The sequence below is a fragment of the Antennarius striatus genome, chromosome 4 (assembly GCF_040054535.1).
Source record: "Antennarius striatus isolate MH-2024 chromosome 4, ASM4005453v1, whole genome shotgun sequence".
NCBI classification, from domain to species: Eukaryota; Metazoa; Chordata; class Actinopteri; order Lophiiformes; family Antennariidae; genus Antennarius; species Antennarius striatus.
In genome coordinates this window covers 5172095-5192907 of record NC_090779.1, presented here as the reverse complement: position 1 = coordinate 5192907, position 20813 = coordinate 5172095, and the positions used below count along the sequence as shown (strand labels likewise).

Sequence of the window (20813 nt, the reverse complement as noted above, 5' to 3'; positions counted from 1 at the left end):
AATTCTGTCTGTCTCCTGTATTCTGCCTATGTGTCTGCTCCCTATTGGATGTGTTTGCTTGTTCTTATTGATCACTTGGTTTTGGACACTGCTGGGAATTAAACCTTGAATTTGGACTTACCTTTGCCGTGCCTTTGGGTTCTCTCTGCCTCCAATGTCACACACGGGGAGAACAATCAAACTTGACACAGAAAGGAATCAAACTCGGAACCTTCTTGATGCACATGTACATTAATATTGGTTTCAAATTGTTTCAAATTTTATTTAAAATTTAACAGCGTGGGTTCTTTCCAGGGACACGATCGATTGCCTTCTCCAGATCCACATGAGGACTGGTTGGGCAAACTCCCATGAACCCTCGAGCACTCGATGGAGAGTGTAGAGCTGGTCCAGTGTTCCACGACCGGGATGAAAAACGCATTTTACCTCCTGAATCCATGGTTCGACGATTGGTCTAATCCTGTTCTCCAGTACCCTGGAATAGACTTTACACGGGAGGCTGAGGAGTGTGAACCCCCTATAGTTGGGATACACCCTCTGATCACTCTTTTTGAAAAGAGGGACCACCGCCCCGGTCTGCCAATCCAGAGGTACTGTCCCTGACTGCCATGTGATGTTACAGAGGTGTGTCAACCATGACAGTCCCTGCACATCCAGAGACTTGAGGTATTCAGGGCGAATCTCATCCACCCCCGGTGCTTTGTCCCCGAGGAGTTTGGCAACCACCTCGGTTACTACAGCTTGGGTGATTGAAGAGTCCACCTCTGAGACCTCAGCCTCTGCTTCCTTTGTGGAAGACATGGTAGTGGGATTGAGGAGATCCTTGAAGTATTCTTTCCACAGCCCGACAATATCCTCAGTTGAGGTCAGCAGCTCTCCGCCTCTACTGTAAGAACACTGTTGGCACTGTTTTCCCCTCCTGAGGAGTCGAATGGTTTGCCAGAATTTCTTCGAGGCTGACTGATAGTCTTCCTCCATGGCCTCCCCGAACTCCTCCCAGACCCGAGTTTTTGCCTCCGCTATTACTAAAGCTGCAGTACGCCTGGCCTGCCTGTACCTGTCAGCTGCCTCCGGAGTCCCACAACTCAACAAGATTTGATAGGACTCCTTCTTCACCTTGGCGACATCCCTTACTTCTGGTGTCCACCACCGGGTTCGGGGCTTACCGCCTCAACAGGCACCAGAGACCTTGCGACCACAGCTACGAGTGGCCGCTTCGACAATGGAGGTGGATAAAATGGTCCACTCTGACTCAAATATTCGACACAAGGACCCGCAGGCATGCAGCCAGGATAACTGCTGACCCCTCTCATCCCGACCACAACCTGTTCCAGACCCTCCCCTCTGGCAAGAGGCTACGGTCCATCCGGACCAGGACCTCACGTCACAAAAATAGCTTCTTCCCCACTGCAGTCAGCCTCATGAACAATGCCCCCCCCCCCCAGACAACCATCCGCCCCTCATCACTCTGCAAAGACAGTTGACTCTTTGGACTTCTTTTATCCGCCTGTAAACACCAACCATATATATCTCACCATAATGTATATTGTGAATAGTTCTTTTTATTCCTTATTATTCCTTATTGGTTCTCTTCCACCTTTTAATGCACTGACACCGCATCAAGTTCCTCGTGTGGTAAACTTTACTGTACCTGGCAATAAGCTTTTTTTCTGATTATGATTTCTAATTCGGATGTTCCCAGCCTCCTGCAGGATCTGGGAGAAGCTCTCCCGGAGGTGGGAGTTGAAAACCTCACTGACAGAGGGTTCTGCCAGACGTTCCAAACAGACACTCAAAATGCGTTTGGGCCTGCCAAGTCTGTCCGGCCCCCTGCTCTGTCAGTGGATCCAGCTCACCACCAGGTGGTGATCGGTTGACAGCTCTGCCCCTCTCAACCTCCCTCACAAGCTCTGGCTCCTTTCCCCCCAGCGAGGTGACATTCCATGTCCCTAGAGATAGACTCTTTGTCTGGGGATTGGGTCGTCGAGCCCCATGCTGATGACTGCCACCCAATCCACACTGCACCCGTCCCCTACGGTTTCCTCGGCGGGTGGTGACTCCACCGGAGATTGGGCCAACGTCGTCCTTTCGGGCTGAACCCGGCCGGGCTCCGTGGGTGGAGGCCCGGCCACCAGGTGTTCGCATAGGAGCCATGACCCCGGGGCTGGCTCCAGGATGGGGCCCTGGTTGCGTCATACCGGGTGACGTCATGGTCGTTGATGTATTTCTTGCCATAGAGGTTTTTGTACTGCTCTTCGTCTGGCCCGTCACCCAAGAACTGTTTGCCAAGGAAGACCCTAGCAGGAGCATAAAGCTCCTGACGACATAGCTCCTGGGATCATTCAGGCACTCAAACTCCCCCACCACAATAAGGTGGCAGCTCTCGGAGGAGCTTTACAACCATGACATTGCGATAACCTTATAACCATGACACTGCTTTATATCCGATGACACTGCGATTGTGGCATGTATCCAGGAGGGTGATTAGGGGGCGTACAGGGCATTGGTGGCTGACTTTGTGGAGTAGTGCCAACAGAACCAGCTCCAGCTCAACGTCTCCAAGACCAAGGAGATGGTGCTGGATTTCCGGCGGGCACCTCCCTCTCCACAACCAGTGATCATCGAGGGCAGTGAGTTGGAGGTGGTAGAAAACTATAAGTACCTGGGACTGCAGCTAGACAGCAGACTGGACTGGTCACTCAACTCGGACTGTGTGTACAAGAAGGGGCAGAGCAGGATGTACTTCCTGAGGACGCTGGCCTCCTTCAACATCTGTCCTGAGCTCCTTCTCATGTTTTATCAGTCCGTAGTCTTCAGTGTGCTGTCATACGCCATTGTGTGTTGGGGTGCGGGGGCCAGGGAAAGAGATATGGACCGTCTTAACAGACTCATCCGCAGAGCGGGCTCAGTGGTCGGGCTGAGCCTGGACTCTGTGGAGACAGTTCTGGGGAGCAGGACCATGTCTAAATTCAGGGCCATCATGAACAACACCAGCCACCCCCTGCACACCACCTTCTCCCAGCAGAGAAGCACCTTCAGCAACAGACTGCTGTCACACAGCGCCTCCACAGAGAGGCTGAGGTCCTCCTTCGTGCCCCGTGCCATCAGGGGGTTCAATGACTCTCTCAGGAGGAGCAGGGGGGAGGTGGTGAGGTCAGCACTCGGTTAAATGGATTTAATTTAATTTAATTTTATACTGTTTATATTTTAATTTTATACTGTTTATATTTTAATTTTTTTAGTATATTTACTGTTAATACTACATGTGTCTATTAGTGTAGTGTATGTCTTGTGGTATGTCCTTTTTTGTTTTTGTTTTTTCCTGGTGTTTGGCTGAGGAGAGGATATGTGCAATTTCCTCCCGGATTATTAAAGTATCTATCTATCTATATGAACTTTTAATATACATATGTGTGTGTGTGTGTGTGTGTGTGTGTGTGTGTGTGTGTGTGTGTGTGTGTGTGTGTGTGTATATATATATGTATATATATACACACTGTATATACTGTATATACTGTATATAGTCTTAATGGCTGCAACCAAACTGAAGCAAACAGATTAAATTGGAAACCCTGGAATTACCTCAGAATCATGTTATTGCTATTTCTAACAATGAGTAAATCCTTCATAAAGAGTAAAGTTGCTGATTTCAAGTTGTACAATGTTAGGTCAAGCCTATGCGTATCTGGAAAACTAGGTTGCATGTTATATAATGAGCACAGACAAGCTAATAACAGCTCCATTTAACAAGTCTGAGTCAATAATAAATTCCCTCCACACTGTAAAGGACTGTAGGAATGCGTCATATGTCTGATGCTTTTAAAATAGATCAGATGTTAGATTAAGACAAGTTAGAGAGTTGAACACTTTGGTTTGGAGCTGCGGTCAGTCACTGGTGTAAGTAGGTCAAACTGACCCAAAGAGAACAGACATGCACAGGGCAGGAAAAAGGATGGAAGGATGGATGGATGGATGTATGGATGGATGGAAGTGTTTCTTCTGCTTGTCACTTTGCAGGACAGCATGATTACACACACATTTACTAACTCCTCATTAAATATGGTTGGCATTAGAAATAGAAGTAACTGTTAAAAGGGGCAAGAATCTTGATCTTGTTGTTTTTGTTTTTTTAAGTAGCAAGATAATGCTTTTTGAAATGTATTCTTACGTACACTCATCTACCAGATGGATTACCCTGCATCATCACATTTTGCAGCTTCATCTGTATAATAATAGCCATTAATAATTTCCCTAAGGGGGATTAATAAAGAATATACACATTTACATTTACAACAAAAAATCCAAGTTGAGGGATAGAACACAAGTCAGGAAGTGTAAAGCAAATGATACAATATGGAAAATTCAATTAACAAAATAAAACATGAACAGGCAAACATTAATTTTAGAGCCATGACAGAAAAAAACATAAAGGAAACGTATGAAAATGGACAGATGGTTTCAAGGGTTGAAAAAACAACGGAAAGCCTAAAGAAAATATCAAACGCCACATTATATTAAGTTGAGTCTGTGTTTAACTGTTATTGTGGATCCACATGAATCAATGACCCACTAGTATTGTATCATGCCCACGTTACCCGAACATGGTTCGTCTTTTTGACGTTAGCTTTAACTCCATAAAGTCTCCCTGCTGCTTTGTGTGTGGATGAGACGACTGAACTAATATGGAGTCATTTGATGTCAGACATCTCTCCTTTCCTCCCATCATCATCCTTCTTTCTTCCCTTCTTTGCCTCCATCTATCCGTCTCCTCTCTCCTCAGTGCTGTAATCCTTGATGTTCTGCATCACCGGTGACGCCACGTGCTCTCTGTTTATCATCAGGGGAGGGAGAATGAGGAGAAAGCATAGAGGAAGGACAACTGTGATCCCCCCCCCACTCTCTCCCTCTCCCTCTCCCTGGTTTTGTCTAGTGCACCCACAGATACAAACACTGGGTGACGTGCCCGCCTCCAGTCTTCAGTAGCCAGAGGGACGCTCACAAACACAGAGACCAGAAAACAGCTAAAGCAGACCGTACCAGAGGAGCTCTGAGCTACACCACAGGTACAGTAACGCTTTATCTGTCTGCATGATTTTAGCAGCTTCTGTCAGAGCATGTACATGAATCAGTCATCAACCATCTGCAATAACAGCCCAAATTCTTCCTAATGCTAACATTAACTGAATATTTTTCTTTTGTCCTAATTTTACCCCAAAAAGAAAGATTTATATTCCCATTTGCTGAATGTTTGTCTGTCACAGGGCGACACGACGACGATGTCAGAGTGAGAGCAGGATTTTTTGCACAATGTGTGTGAATCTTAAACTGCTGAAGCTTTGGACAGAATAAATTACCCCCTACCAACACACACACACACACACACACACACACACACACACACACACACACACACACACACACACACACACACACACACACACACACACACACACACACACAGACACACACACACACACACACACACAGAGCTATAAAGACTGGTACATGTTTGACCTGAGAGGCAGTGTCTCTACGTATTAATTACAGTTGATGTGTTGCTGGTTCTAGCCGACGTGTTTGTAGGTTTCCACTGATTTACATGCAGCAGCCAAGGGAAGGGAGCAGCGTGTGTTGAAGAAAACAATGTGTGTCTTGAAGCTGCCTGATGTGCTTGAATGAAGAGTCACAACAGAAAGAAGTAATGAAAGTGGATTAATTCTGGTCTAGACTGGCATCAGCCGGGCACGGAAACTCCCTGTGTTTACTAAACAGTGCTACCAACAGACTATAAGAGACAGACTATAATACAAAATGCCTGGCGTTGGAAATAATGTGGTTTCCTGCTTTATCGAAAGAGACTCACTGAGATGGTTTTTAAGTGCCTCTGTTCTGGTTGTTAGTAATTATAAACCTTCACATCAAAACTAGATCATCCACGTAAAGAAGAACTACTAAAAACCTTTGCGACCGTGACTGAATGAATTTCAGTCTTACACAATTTCTCTGCATGATTCAGAACCCATCCCCCTTTTTATTTTCTATGAAGGGATGCTTTTTGTTGATCTGTTTAGAGCTGTTAAACTTGTGCTACTGCTTAAGTACACAAAACAACCAAAGCCAAGAGATCTCCTCGCTTTAAAGTGGATCAGCTTCTTAGCTGTGGGTTTATTAATAGATCTACAGCACAATAGACTCCTGAAGCTAAGCTTCACAAAGCCACAATACAATGCAGTACTAGTCTGTCTGTGTCTCTGTCTGTCTATCTGTCTCTCTTTCTGTCTGTTAAAAATTACAGTTGTTTCCAGTGCTGCTCTGTTTCTATAATATCAATTCAATTCCGTTTATCGCACACTGGAAGCCACCCGGAAACTGTGCTGTCAGCTGCTAGCGCCTCTGGCTACGCATTCCCCATCATACTTTATGATTTCCTACCTTTGAGGAGATCCGTCCGAACCTTTTGTCGTTGCAGAAACACAGCAAGTGGCTCAGCAGGTGTTAAAATACAATGAACAAAAATGTTTAATGTGATTCAAAGCTTTAGTAAGAGAGGCTTGTTTGTTTCTGAGCAACCTAAAATAACATAAAATATCGGAACATCAAATGTAACTTGCTAACCAGCTTGGTAGTAAGCTCAAAATACAGAATGAAGAAATAGTTACTGTATTCAGTATGATTCACTAACATTTGCAAATGAATTCAACCAACATTTCAGCAAGCATTTATAGTCTACACAAAAGGTTATGTCTATTAGACTCGTTGGTAAATTTAGAAAGGAAGGGTTTATGGGTTCATTACTACGCTGACAGAACGTGAAAGAAAAAATATTTTGAATAAAATTGTAAATTTAGCAAAGGGGGATAGTCAAATGCTTAGCAAGCTGAAACTATTAACAAGATAAAATAGCCTGAGGGCGGCACGTGGGTAGTGCTGTCGCCGCACAGCAAGGCGGTTCTGGGTTCGCGTCCCAGTCTATGTGGAGTTTGCATGTTCTCCCCGTGTCTGCGTGGGTTCTTTCCGGGTTCTCCGGCTTCCTCCCACATCCAAAATCATGCGCTAGAGGTTGATTGGCTGGTCCAAATTGACTATAACTGTGAGTGTGTTCGTGCGTGTTTTTCTATCTCTGTGTGGCTCTGCGGTGCACTGGCGTCGCTTCTAGAGTTTCCCCTGCCTCATGCCCTCAGTCAGCTGGGATAGGCTCCAGCTCCCCGTGACAGCGGATGAAGCGATTAGAAGATGGATGGATGGAAATAGCCTGAACAAAAAAGGACATCTCATAGAAGAGAAGCTTCACATCAAACAGACATAATTTAAGCTTTTGAGTGATAGTATCTGAATAGTTTCCTTCATTCTTATTGCTCATCATTTTTTGGAGTAACTCTTTTCCTCCTTTGGGCCTCACCATGTTCCCAACCCCCATTCTGTCATTATGTTTCCATCCTCTGGCAATTTTAACAGCTAAACAATGGAGGTTGGCACAGCAAGTGGGCCACTGGAGAAGAAGTGCTATTATTTTTGTCTTTTGTACGCTCTTTGCTCTTTGCGAGATGTTTCTGTTGTAATTGTGTTGTAATTATTTAGTATATACTGTAAAATGGGAAAACGTGATTACAGCCAGCATCTTAGATGCTGACAAAGTATTTAAAACAGCTTTAAAAGGTTTTCTAAGGATGGTACAAAACTAGTTTTTTTCAAAAAAATCATTCAGTAGATGTAATAGCCTCAATAATTCACATAGTCAAAGACTAGTACTCATGATTATTTGTTAAACTTGTAATTTCTCTCATTTGTACAGTATGGCCATTTTATTCTGTGTAGTTTAATTGCATGAAGACCTCTTACTTGAATCTTTTTACTGCCTTTTCACCTGCAATGCACCAAGACCAGTACAATAGATGTTGTCTCTTGTATTTCATACCTGCTGATAGATGGGACCTGGATTGTTTTGGAACTTCCCTCCCAAGGCTGGCTGCACGGTTCCACAGAGCCTCCTGCAGACCATGTACGTAGGATGGAGAAGCTACCTTACCTACCTACAATGCATCATACTGTGGCACCCGGGTCCCTTCTTTTTAGAGTGTGGATTTATTGATAGCATTTCCATCCATTTGTTCCATTCTGTCAATCAGTCAGTCCAGTGTTTCACATATTTGTAAGCCCATGATGTTCAAAGTAGCTCATTACAGATGTGCATGTGCATTTTTTACATTATCCTTCAGGGCAGATAATTTCATTTACTAGGTAATCATAATATTCATACATAATTATAGTTGAAATTACTGAACCATGGTACCTTCAAGCTTTCTCCCCATCTGACCTGCCAGCGACTACAACATTTCAATACGCAGTCAGTGAATAGCAGAATGATGTCCACTGGGCTACTTGGGTGAATCTCACTGTTGTTAACTTGAATATACCGAGGGAGAACTGTAGTATAACAGCATGTTCTGTCATCACCCTAGTAGACACATATATTTTTTTCTTGATATGTGTTGATTACGTATTACTGTCACCCATCTGCTCTGAAATGACAGCGTGGGTGTTGGCAATTGCCTGTGATTGTCTGAGTGAGTCTAGGAGGAACTGCATGTTCCCCATGTTCCTGCATGCATATATTATATTATATATTTAGTGCTGTGCATCTTTCATAAAGCCTCATTGTGCTCAGAGTATGCTTCATCCTATAAATGCAAGAACGGCTGAAAGGTGATTTTATATTCTACCCTCTAGTTACTAGTCATTAAAAAGCTGAATGCACTCCGCTCTCCTAACAAAAACAGAGATAGATTTGAAATGCTTCTTCTAGAGACTACACAGAACCAAAATAGTAACCTGTCATTTCAACATCATTACAGATGAAGCTAAAAATAATGCATGTGGAGTGTTTCCATGTCACCTCCTTAAATTCCCTTCAGCTCTGTCTGAGTGTTAAGCAACAGCTAAAGGAAAACTCAGTCCAATGTCAGCAGTGGCTATCATGTCACCACAATGGGATTAAACACACACACACACGCACGCACGCACGCACGCACGCACACACACACACACACACACACACACACACACACACACACACACACACACACACACACAGCTACCATTCAAACTAACCCAGTCCAGCAATTGTTCACGAGTTATTTCAAGTCATTGTTGCAACTTTTGTTTAATAGTATTTGCAAATGGAGGGAATGTGTGAAGCTCATTACATTAAATAGTGAAATGAAGACATTTCACTATTGCAGTGTGCAGATTATTCAGGGTAACAAAACTTTAACCACTCAGATTTGTATTGAGATTTTTAAATGTCCTTCATTTTGGAAGGGTTTTGGGTGAAGGTATACATAAATAAAAAGTAATGTCTCACAAGCAGCTGCATATATTTATTTATGTATGTATGAATGTATTTATGTATTCATTTATTCATTTACTTACTTACTTACCTACTTATTTATTTTGGCTGCAAGGTCATTGAGTTCCTTAGTCTACATTTGTTAGGTGTTCAATTCTAAGCATGTGCATAATCAGCACCATAGGCTGATTTACTTTGTTTTAAACATTAATTTAACCAATGTCCTAATAACCTCATAGTCAAAGTATTTATAATTGAAGGTGCATGATAAAACCAGTGTTTTATCATGCCAGTATTGATGGGATGTACGTTTAAATAGTGTCATCTTAACAGAATACAAAATAAATCTGTCACTTCCCCATTCGAAGTAATACATTTATGAAAAAAATAGTGACAAAAGATTTCACTGGAAGGGACTGGATAGTATGAGAAAAAAAATAGATCATATGATTTAATTAGTGTACTTGGTAGGGTTAGTAAAGTTACGTATCTAAGAATTCTTTATTTCTACATACATTTTTATCATTACGTATTTATTAAACAGAAACATGAAAACACTCAATATGATTCATAATATGTCTGAAAATATTTCAGTACATCCCATTATAACAAATCCCAGTATACAGTGGACTTAGATTGGTTCAGTGTTTTTCCAGACCGTTAAAGTCTTCTGACTTGTCTCTTCACACTCAAAAAAGAAAAACACAACGGAAACTAATTTACACATAAATTCAACTGTGAGTTTGATAAAATAAAGTAACGTATATCTGACAGTAAGTTTGGTCTACTTTTTTGCAATTAACGTTATTTATTATGTTACCTCCCATCAATTTGAGATCTTTCCAAATATGTTTTCTGGACAATAATAACCCTCTCATCATTTTACATTCTGTGGTTTTACACCTGATGTCTATTCAGAAATACTGTACAACACTGCTGTTCTGGTTTGGCCTGTGTTCAGTGGACCAGTCAATAAAATCATATATAGTTGAAGGACGCAATGGCAGGTAGTTCATGAAGCCATTCATGCACTCAGCTGGCCCCAGTCAGCATTGCTCCTGGACATCTGGTTCTCTGTTTGATTCAGGAAGGAGTCTGAAAAACGCTGCCCTTGTCCCACAGTGCACTGCTGCTACCCACAGATCGTCCTCCAATCTGTCCAGCTGGCATCCCTCCCAAAGCCTTGTGAGCGAACCTTAGCAACACAACCACTAGATTTGACATTTGATTGGTCTTTCTGTGTGGCTGCATAGGAGACCCAACTGTGCCATTCAGCTTGAGCCAATAAATACTCATCATGGTGCATGAATATTGGTGAGCATTGTGGTGAACTAACACGTAATGACTGGCTGAGGCCGGCTGCCTTATTCAGACGACGGTTGATGTTTCCAGACCTCAGTAGGGTACAGGTGATGAATGATGCATGGTCAGGAAAAGATTAGATGTGACAGTTTGAGGCTCATGTGTCTCAGCTTTGACATTTGTTAAAACTGAATGAAACTGATGTCATAAATCACAGAGGATATAGTGGCAGGCAATGTTCCACTACTACACAGTAAATCTAAGCGTATATGAGCACCAAAATGCCACGATTATATGACAAATATATCAAAACCCATGGACATTGCTATTCAGCTTTTACTTTTCCCACCAGATTTTGAAACTTGGCAGCAAGATTTGCTCCTATTCAACCAGGTCCAACACTGATGTTGGCAGACAAGGTCCATTCATCTTGAGGCCACTTCTCTGTGCAAGTTAGTGAAGGTTCCCACATGAAACTGGGTTACACGTTCCTTCATGGACTTGGCTTTGAAAACAGGGACATTGTTGCCATGTTGAAACTGTTTATCTATATGGTTACGTGGGAAGGACAATATTTTGTAAGCTTTATAAGTTGCATAATGCAGCTTCTATATTTTCCTTAAAGGGAACCAAATGATCTTAACCACATGAGGGACAGTGAACCCTGACAATTGTTCCTCAGCATAGCATCCTTCTTTTGTCCATTGTCATTTGCCAGATAGCAAAGCGTGACGCATAAAACAAGCGAGCACACATTCCCTGAGCAGGTCTGGTTATGGTGTGTCGTCCACAACTCCGATGTATCATACTTCAGGCTTATCCAGCAGATTGGTACTCTGGGAAGAATGAAGACCAAAACAAACATAGTCTATGTGTTAAATCCATTAGTGTGATTTCTCCTCAGATGTCTAATTATCAATTGAAAACACAACACTGAACCAAGCTTACTTGGTTCATCACAACTGCTTCCTTCACGCAGCTGTTAGTAATGTGTGGCTGAAGAAAAGAAAAGAATAATGTGATGCATCATACTGTGGAAATAGTAGTTATGTACCTTTACTCCTCATTGAGATCAGTTGTAGGTACATTCACATTTTATAACTGTGAAGATAATGAAATTTAAACATTTCCCCCCAATAACCATAGTTAACTGTGATGATGTAAGTGTGATTAATGGACAATGTGGATAAAGGAATGAACACGATATTAATATTGTGGTTGGAATACATTCTTGTCCTTGGCTGTTGAGTCAGCTTACATTCACATCACATTTCATCTCATCTCATGAATGTTACTCACACATCGTTGCAAATAACAGTTACAGTATATGTGATCTCAATCGTTGCTGGTTATCAGCATATTCCTATCGTCATGTGGTCATTATGATAAAAATACTGTATTGATAATCTTACCAAGATTTCTAAAAGGTAAAAATGACCACCTGAATACCATTGACGCCTTTTCTGCAGCCGCATTAATTCATATGGAGAGTAAAAGTATGCAGAGACCCAGACTAGGCGTCATTTTAATCACAGCTCTCACTTCAGGCAGAGGAATCTCCTCCATCATCCAGTCCTGAGCTGGGAACGTTTTTAGGAAATATATATTTCATGAAGCAAAACATTTAGAGGAGCCTGTATGAAGATAAATGACACATTTACTTCTGCTAAAGGGTCCAGCCAGTTTTTAACAACAATTTGTTTTTTAAAAAAAGGCACAAAAATATTTTACAAGTTGAATGATTATAATACAAACCCATGTGAGACATCAGACATGTGTTTGAGAGATTAATTAAAGACCTGCAGTCACATCTCCTGTAATCTCCTGACTGCATTGGCTTTGAAATCATTTTGAGCAGCACAAGCTTTCCCAATGATTTCTTTGTTGCCTTTTGAAAGAGTGGACGTCTTTTTTTGTACTTGACTTTAGGCTGCTTTCTGTGTGCCTGCAAAAAATGACACTGAAGCAAATGTAACAAAATACAAAGGAGAAAACAAAAGAGAAAACTGTATGATCATCTGAAATGAATCTTATTACAGGCCTCTCAGAGTTAGGGATTAATCAGTTATGCTCTCTGTGTGCGTGTGTGTGTGCGTGTGTGTGTGTGCGTGCGTGCGTGTGTGTGTGTGTGTGTGTGTGTGTGTGTAGGGATTCATCCCAATACTCTATATGGAATATGGACTATTTCCTGGCTGAAGGGAGAGCTGATGGGGCTGGCTGGTGTGGGTGTAACGTTTCAGTATCCTTGGACTCTGCACTAACCCAGTGATATCACAGACACTCAAAAAAAGTTAACAGCATTTTCTAGTTGTTCTTCAACTGAAGTTGCTTTCTTTCATGTAAATGTGATTTCCATCTCAGGATCTCTGTGATGACGACTCCCTGGAGCCTCACACTGATTTCTTGCACTAATTCCACCCATTTAACCCTATTTGTCATTTCCTAACATGCATAATGACCTTCTTGGTTTTACTGATGGAGAACAGCAGATTACTGACTTCCTCCCAACTCCACTGCTCCATTATTAATTATTGTTTGTGATCCATTTATTTATTGCATTGTTGTCTGATTTATTTTTCACTGTCTTGCAAGGCAGCCATGATTAATCTGAAAGATAATCTTTATGACACGATCGGAAGACAACGGTCAATATTACAACTGATTTGTTGTCAGTGATGTTTTCTTCTTCTCCTCCTTTTGGCTTTTCCCTTCAGGGGTCGCCACAGCGAATCAGTTGCCTCCATCTAACCCTGTCTTCTGCATCCTCTTCTCTCACACCAACTACCTTCATGTCCTCTGTCACTACATCCATAAACCTCCTCTTTGGTCTTCCTCTAGGCCTCCTGCAACAATGTAAAATTTGGAAATGATAAAAGCTAATGTTAACTGATTGGTCCAGTAGTTTATTCGGCTCAATTTTCATCACATTTTGTTCCATGTTTGATGTAAATTTCACAGTATTTATTGTAGAATAAATATAGAATGCTGCATTTTAATTATGTTCATATTTTTCACGTGACAAGAGGAAAAACAGAAAGTGAAATGTAATAGGAATTAATTTGAGAATTGTTACTTAAATACCTGGGTAGTCTTGGTACGTTATTTGAAGGTTAGTTTAACAGATTTTATTTTATTTAGAGGAAAAAAAACAAATAAATGACAATACACAGATTGAATAATCCTGTTGCTTTGCAATTTATTACCAGTAATTAAAATAATAAACACAAAGAAAGAAGAAGAGGAATTGAGTTGTCTGCTGTTGTTCCCTAAGTCTTTTTAAGTTTTGACAATCATTGATCTGGAATCCTGAAGATCTTGACACTCATCTAATCAGCTAGATTTTATATCAGAGTAGGTTGGTTGAGTTTCTAATATAAGGGCCGATCATATGTTGACAGGGTTAGGTTTCTACCCGGAAGCATTAACAGTCGTTCCACCGTTGAACGCTGAACTCTGAATGTTTTGCTATTTAATGTTAAATATTGGTCGAGTAAACTGAGAAACTTAATGTAAATAAAACAGGTGAATCAAAGAAAAAGTGTTTAGTTGAACTTTTGATCACCAGGAACAGCATCAGTGCTGTGGAATACCTCAGTGGCTTAAAGCTTGGTTTAGTCTCTACATTGCACAGGGATAAAATTCATTCAGCTGAGGTAGAGATGTAAAAAAAACAAAGGGGATGATCCCCCCCATCCCCTCCAACAAATCACGTCCTCTGTATATCTTATATTTACTATATATTTTGGTTTACCTTGCATAACAGCATGAACGAGGCTTTGGAGGTTGCTCCAATCATGATGCTGCAGCTTTGAGAACAAATGTTTTATATTTAGACCCTTTGTTAAATTAGAAGCTACTAGCAATGTGTGTAGCTTCAGTAGAAGGTGTGATCTATCCGCATGACCTATGCAATCGACCCGTTGATCATGACTGAGCTTTTGGGAACCAATGCCCTAAATTAATGACGGTAAACTCATCACTTTTTGCAGCCCATAGTCATTTCACAGTCCGACATGGGAAAGGTGAAGTTCATTAGTTTTACCCAGAGCAGGGGGATTCAATTGTTGACCCAGTTGACTTTTACTACACATGTAAACAAAGACGGGCGTTTAAATGTGCATTCATTGACACTTTCATTCCACGATAATTTTACAGCTTGAGTGCCTTCTTTTGAAATGGTGTCCACTATTTCTACATGGAGGACCAACCACCTCAAATATAATCACTCATTTTTTGTTTCCTGTAACAAGTTGTTAATCCTCTGCATTTTTTTTCATTCTCTCTCTACCGCTGTCCACTTATGCTGTCCCAGATTCCAAATATTGATCCAGTGGTTGTACATTAAATCAGATATTTCCCTTCCACAAGGCTGGATAATCAATTTCCTGTGGACAGGAAGCCCCCCTTTGTGACTTTTTTCCATTGCCTGAACTGCTTCCCTGTCTGTTGTGACTTGCGCTAAAACATTGGCTCCAAATATTCCATCAGCCACTGTCACAAATTAGACTAATGTGAAGGAGATAGAGTTCACTTTTAATGTCCACCCTAGGGAAGATAATTATGTAAACCTACTAAGAATTGAGTCTCTTTTATTGTATTGTTTTTGTTGTCTCACCTACTTTACATTGACATTCAGCAACACAGCAATAGACAAATGAAACACTTGTGTTCCATTTAGCTGTTAAACGGACAGATTACAACAAAACAGGGAGTGAAGAGGAGTGAATATATATACACCATTATTTTATATACAGAAAATATCTATTAACATTAAGTGTGAGCATTATGTGACAAGTACATTAGTAGTAATGGAGACGGAACATTACTCTCATGAAACAAAGTGTCTGGAAAGGCATCCTGGATTAGATTTTTAAGAAGGTACTTCTAAATACTTTTCTCATCGGGATTCGGTGGGCATTCTCTCTCACATGGAGGCAGATGTGTATGAAAGTATCATTCCTATTCCAGGTGAAGCTGATGTAAACACATCTATTTATTTTTATTGATGTAGTTGTTATTTATTTATTTACATGGCATCTTTTTTTATCACAGGCATTTGTGTTCCCACCTATAGGATGGATGGATGGATGGATGGATGGATGGATGGATGGATGGATGGATGGATGGATGGATGGATGGATAGATGAATGTCATTTCCCTGGAGAGCGGTCACTGAACGGATCGTTAGACAAAATGTTTCAGCTTAATCAATCAGTGCTGGACAGCAAGAAACATTTTCTGCAGGTATTCATTGACCTGAGTTGAGCCCCAGCAGTTAATGACTGTGGAATTACCACAAAAAAGGAAATAGTATCTGACACGTTAACATCCAGATCATCGATATAAATAATGAATGAGAAGGACCCGAATACATAAACCTGTGTGATGCCCTTGTGATCAATAACAAAATGAGAACATAGACCATCAAATTTAATTCACTGAATCCTATTATTGAGATAGTTTAAGAACCAAGGAGCTTTCAATTGAGTGTTGAAAACTTTTTAACACTTCCGACAAATGAATAGATAGTCATTTGAACGTACAAACTCCTACACATGCTTCATAAAAAGAGCTTCAAGGTCTTTGACCAGATAAAATCATTTCCTTTGGTCAGAAAAGAAGCCAATCTGTGGTGGAATCTTTTACACTCCCCATCTAACCTTGAAATATTGTTTTATATAGTATAATACAAATAAAAGTCAGGTTACACTCATGAATAGTATCTGCTAGCCCTGGGGTTTTTGCCCTTTAACCATGTATCTCCATAATGTGGCATATTTTTGTGCATCCCTGAAGAATGTCTAAGCCTTCCCTACATCAGAGATCAAATCAAAATTAGACAGATCTAATAAAATGTTCCCTCTCAAAATGAGGTAAATCATGATGATAGAAATGTTCCTCAAATTTTTAAGATTCCTCTTATAAATGATACAAGTTTTTGAATTGACCACTATAGTGTTTCTCATAGCAGCAACAACCCAGTGGTCACTGCAGAAGACACCCAGAGATGTGATTTTATGAGGAACATTTATTCATTCATTCATTCATTCATTCATTCATTCATTCATTCATTTTCTGCCGCTGAATCTGCTGTAGCAGGTCACGGGGGGAACATTCATTAAAATTAAATCAATACGATGGACTTGTTGGGGCTTTGAAGGTTTGGCTGAGTGTGTAAATTGCGTAAGATTAATAGACTCAGAGGGATTTAAAATCAGAAAGCGAAAGTGTTTTAAGCCAACCCCAATCAAATTTCCAGCTGAAACAAGAGCACTATAATTCAGTCCAGACAAAAGACACTTCACAGATTCTAATGCTTCGCTTCAGGCAGAAGGAGGCCTGTAGCACCTTACAACCGTTATGCAAGGGCCCTTAGCAATTTCCACATTCAGTGCCAAACAATCCAGCTCTTCGCATTGATTCAGACTGCACTATCCAGGCATCAAATTTGAATCTAAAATTTAAAAGACAAAACAAAAAAAAAAGCACCGTACTGAGCCTTTTTGGCATAAAATAAGATGTGTCCAACCATGTTAATCTTCATCAGCAATAAATTTGGCCTGCCAAGTTCCAGAAATTACAGCAGTCTCAGCATCTGTCGATTTGACCTAATTCCTGGTCATGTCGGTCTTGGGTAACAGACTGCACATTTAGAAAAACAACTTTAAGGCAACGTAAGGATTTAAAATCACACGGTGTCAGGGTACAAAACAACTCAGGGTCAGCCTTGGTTTCACATCACCAGATAAGATGATTAATAACAAAATCAGCAATCTCTGCTTAGTAAAAATACATATTGGAACTGAGATTTGCTCTGCTGAAAACAAGCAGAATCTCTCATGGAAGGTGAGGTAACTATGCAAATCAAAAAAAGCTTTGCAGTTGGAGTGAGTCTCTGGGAAGTTCAGCTGATAAATTAATGTCCTCTGTCGAATGCATAGGTAGTTGCACGGATTGTGCATCATCCATTGTGCAAGTGCATCCATTACCAACATCAACCAGGCTATACATACTGTTAGATGTATTCACTCAGGAATGATCACATGCCCCCAAGTCCCACACAGTCACTGACCAACGTCATAAGAAATGTCATTATCCACAACTCAGAGCACTCATCAATGCAGCGTCATTAGCTGTCAGCAAGCTGCACAAGCTTGACAAAATGGTCAAGAAGACGTCAGCAGACAGCACAGACCTCAGAGTAGTGTGTTTGGCACTGGGTTAATATTAATCATGTCCAAATCATTTTGTTGCAAATTTAACATATTTTATGCTTTGTTTAATGCAAAATGTGAATTAGTGGAGTTTTTCACTCTAGAAATTTTGAGCAGGGCTAACCTTTCAGACCTCTTGCAGGTTGTGTTGAATTCCACTGCTTTAGCAAAACTCACAGGCAACTATTTAAGGGTGTAGACATGCCCCTTCAGTTTTTATTAATATTCCATATTCCATCATTTTTAAATTTTTATTTATGTATTCTATACAATACAATACAATACAATTTAATAAGTGAAGAGTGAAGATACACAACAGTTTACATGTGACTGATTACAGAAGAATATATTATAGTTTTTTTAAACATTCAGACGGTGGACAGTAATAAAAGTAAAGAATGTTTGTTTTTTGCTCATCAACAAACTGCTGTTCAAGTAAGCTAAAAAAAGAACAACTTCGTGTTCTGGGAGAAAAACCTATTTTTTGGCAGTGTTCCTTCATGAAGCAGGGGATATAACAAACAGTCCTCTGAATAACGTCTCACCCACTGACTCTTTGGCTGCGTGAACACAGTTGGTTGAGGGATGAAGAGACGCTTTGAAGTTAGGCTCTCCATTTTGTGGAGTGGACTGTAATAACTCAGTGTGTCAATGTTCAACACAGCAGTGCTTTTACCAACACTGTCCATTAAATTCCATGCACGACACGATACCACCACTTAGTCCATTAACATGGACCTGCATTACACCCAGCTTGGGTGAGACAGTCACTTTGAGTGACTGTTCTTTGGTGTTTTCATTTTGTTTCAAATACTGAGCAACATCATGGAAAGCTGTAAACAAGTTGGTTTGAACAACAGTAGCTGTTGACCAAACTGTTGATTAGTAGATCTAATCAACAGGTTAGATCCGATTATATTGATCAGTTACAAGTACACCTTCGAAATAAAGATCTGTGAAAACAAAGGCTTTCAGGGTAGAATGGATAGTGAAACATATCAGCCAAAGCTGTGAAAATGTGAAAAATACCCAATATAACTGCAATAAAATACAGCTCTTTAGGAAAGATGTGATGCGAAAACACATGATCAGAAGCAACAAAGGAAAAATAAAATGTAAATGTCAGCTGGGATAGGCTTCTACTCCCGGTGACCCACGACAGCGGACAAATCGGTTAGAAGATAAATGAATTAATGAAATGTATTTCCAAAATCTTGAAAGTCTGAAAAGGATGCACAGCTACCTCAAGCATTGATGGTAAAAGCACGTGGAGGTGAGAGGAGAGTCTTTGAACTGACAACCTTTTTGAAGTTTCAGGCGACTCATTGCTGTGATGTAATGAAACCAAATGATCTGCAAGAGCGCAGCATCATTTGACAGGACGTGGTATCAGAGACAGGACAAGTACACATTTATGCCTGTTATATAATCAGCTAACCAGCTTCCAACAGGGACAGCACGTCTCTTTCTCCCTCTCTCTTTTCTCATCATCTCACTCTGTCACTCTCAGCCTCACTGCCACTCTCACCCTCTCACACATGGTCATAAAAGACATAGAATTAACTAATGCAATCCCTCAACTCATAACCATAATCGTCTATTTAATGGACATTAGGACATAAGTGACTAAGCTATAACCAAATTTCGAATGTTTCTGACATCCTAAAATCAATTAAACGTAATGGAAATACATCAAAATTAAAGTGAAGTTAAACAAAACTTAACTTGAAAATGCAGGTGATTACCTGACTCACTGATCATAAAAAATAGGTTTCGCTTGCCCCATTTCTCATGTCCCAATATTAGTGGTGGGCCGTCAGGGCCAGCAAAGTCTTCTCTATTGGCCAAATGTAACCAGAAATGTATTTAATTTTGTATTAATTTTATTTTAATGCATTTTCCTTAAATAACTATATTTCAACATATATATATATATATATATATATATATATATATATATATATATATATATATATATATATATATATATATATATATATATATATATATCCATATATATCTCCATATATATATATGGATATATGTGTGTGTGTGTGTTGAAATACAAACACACACACACACACACACGCACACACACACACACACACACATACATACATGCATACATACACTGGTATATAATATGACATGAACAAACACTGGGTCAGTGTTCTATGTTAGGTTAGAGAGTTTTTATCCAATCAAAATTCTCTAGCTTGTGTTGCCAGGTTGAATGAAATCGCGCCAGCCTTTCAGAATCTCAAATGCAGGACTCCCTGCACTGTGAGAAAATGGGCAAATACCATTAATAAAAAGATGCAATAGCCAATCAGATCAGGAGTTGGCCTTCTAGGACCTGCGAGCTAGCCCACGTTGTCCTGACATGTATGTGTCCTGTGATTGGATACTCACTCTGAGAAGACGGCGCTGTGTAGATGCTTTGCAGACACAAATTTAAAGAGAAGCTCTTGTTAGACGGGGTTGTCTGATCCCTCAACTAGCTAATTTAGATGCTGGATTTGTTGCTGGAGTTAAAACGCACGGATAAACTGTACTACCAAGTCATCAAAGTGTTCTTGAGGGAAAAAAGGAGAATGGATTTGGGGTTGAAATAAGCTGTTTGAACACCTGCTTTGGTGAACACAAGCATTTTATTTATTTAATCTTTTATATTGAAAAGCGTCTTTTTCATTATAATGCCGTTATAAAGCGATGGTTTTGAGAGACGTTATGAACGCCTCTCAAATGGTATGTTATGAGTGCTAGATTGGTGGCAGCGGTTGGAGCCACTTACAGTATTATGGGATGTATTCATGCAGATTTGACAAAGTAGGACATCACTGAAGCCTAGGTGTGAAATGTACGGCCCGCCATTGCCCAACATTAATATATAATTTTCATGCCATGCTCTGTGAGAGTAACTAACTGCAAAAAAAATTCTGAATGAATCT

The 20813-nt window shown here is 40.5% G+C and overlaps 1 protein-coding gene across 8 annotated transcripts in view; it reads left to right on the top strand.

Annotated features, from left to right (window-relative positions):
* Positions 1-4918: 4918 nt before the first annotated feature.
* The window catches only part of ndrg4 (NDRG family member 4), a 46824-nt gene continuing 30929 nt past the window's right edge, over positions 4919-20813 (top strand). For 3 of the 8 annotated variants that reach the window (XM_068312259.1, XM_068312256.1, XM_068312254.1), the window contains exon 1: positions 4919-5063. Coding sequence is in view for 4 of the 8 variants with exons in the window: in XM_068312251.1 (XP_068168352.1) it covers positions 7926-7999 (74 nt within the window). In the remaining 4 variants the exon portion in view is untranslated. Of the gene's footprint in view, positions 5064-7925; positions 8000-12796; positions 12871-20813 lie in introns of all 8 variants that reach the window. The other 5 variants (XM_068312251.1, XM_068312250.1, XM_068312258.1 and 2 more) reach the window with 5 other exon arrangements.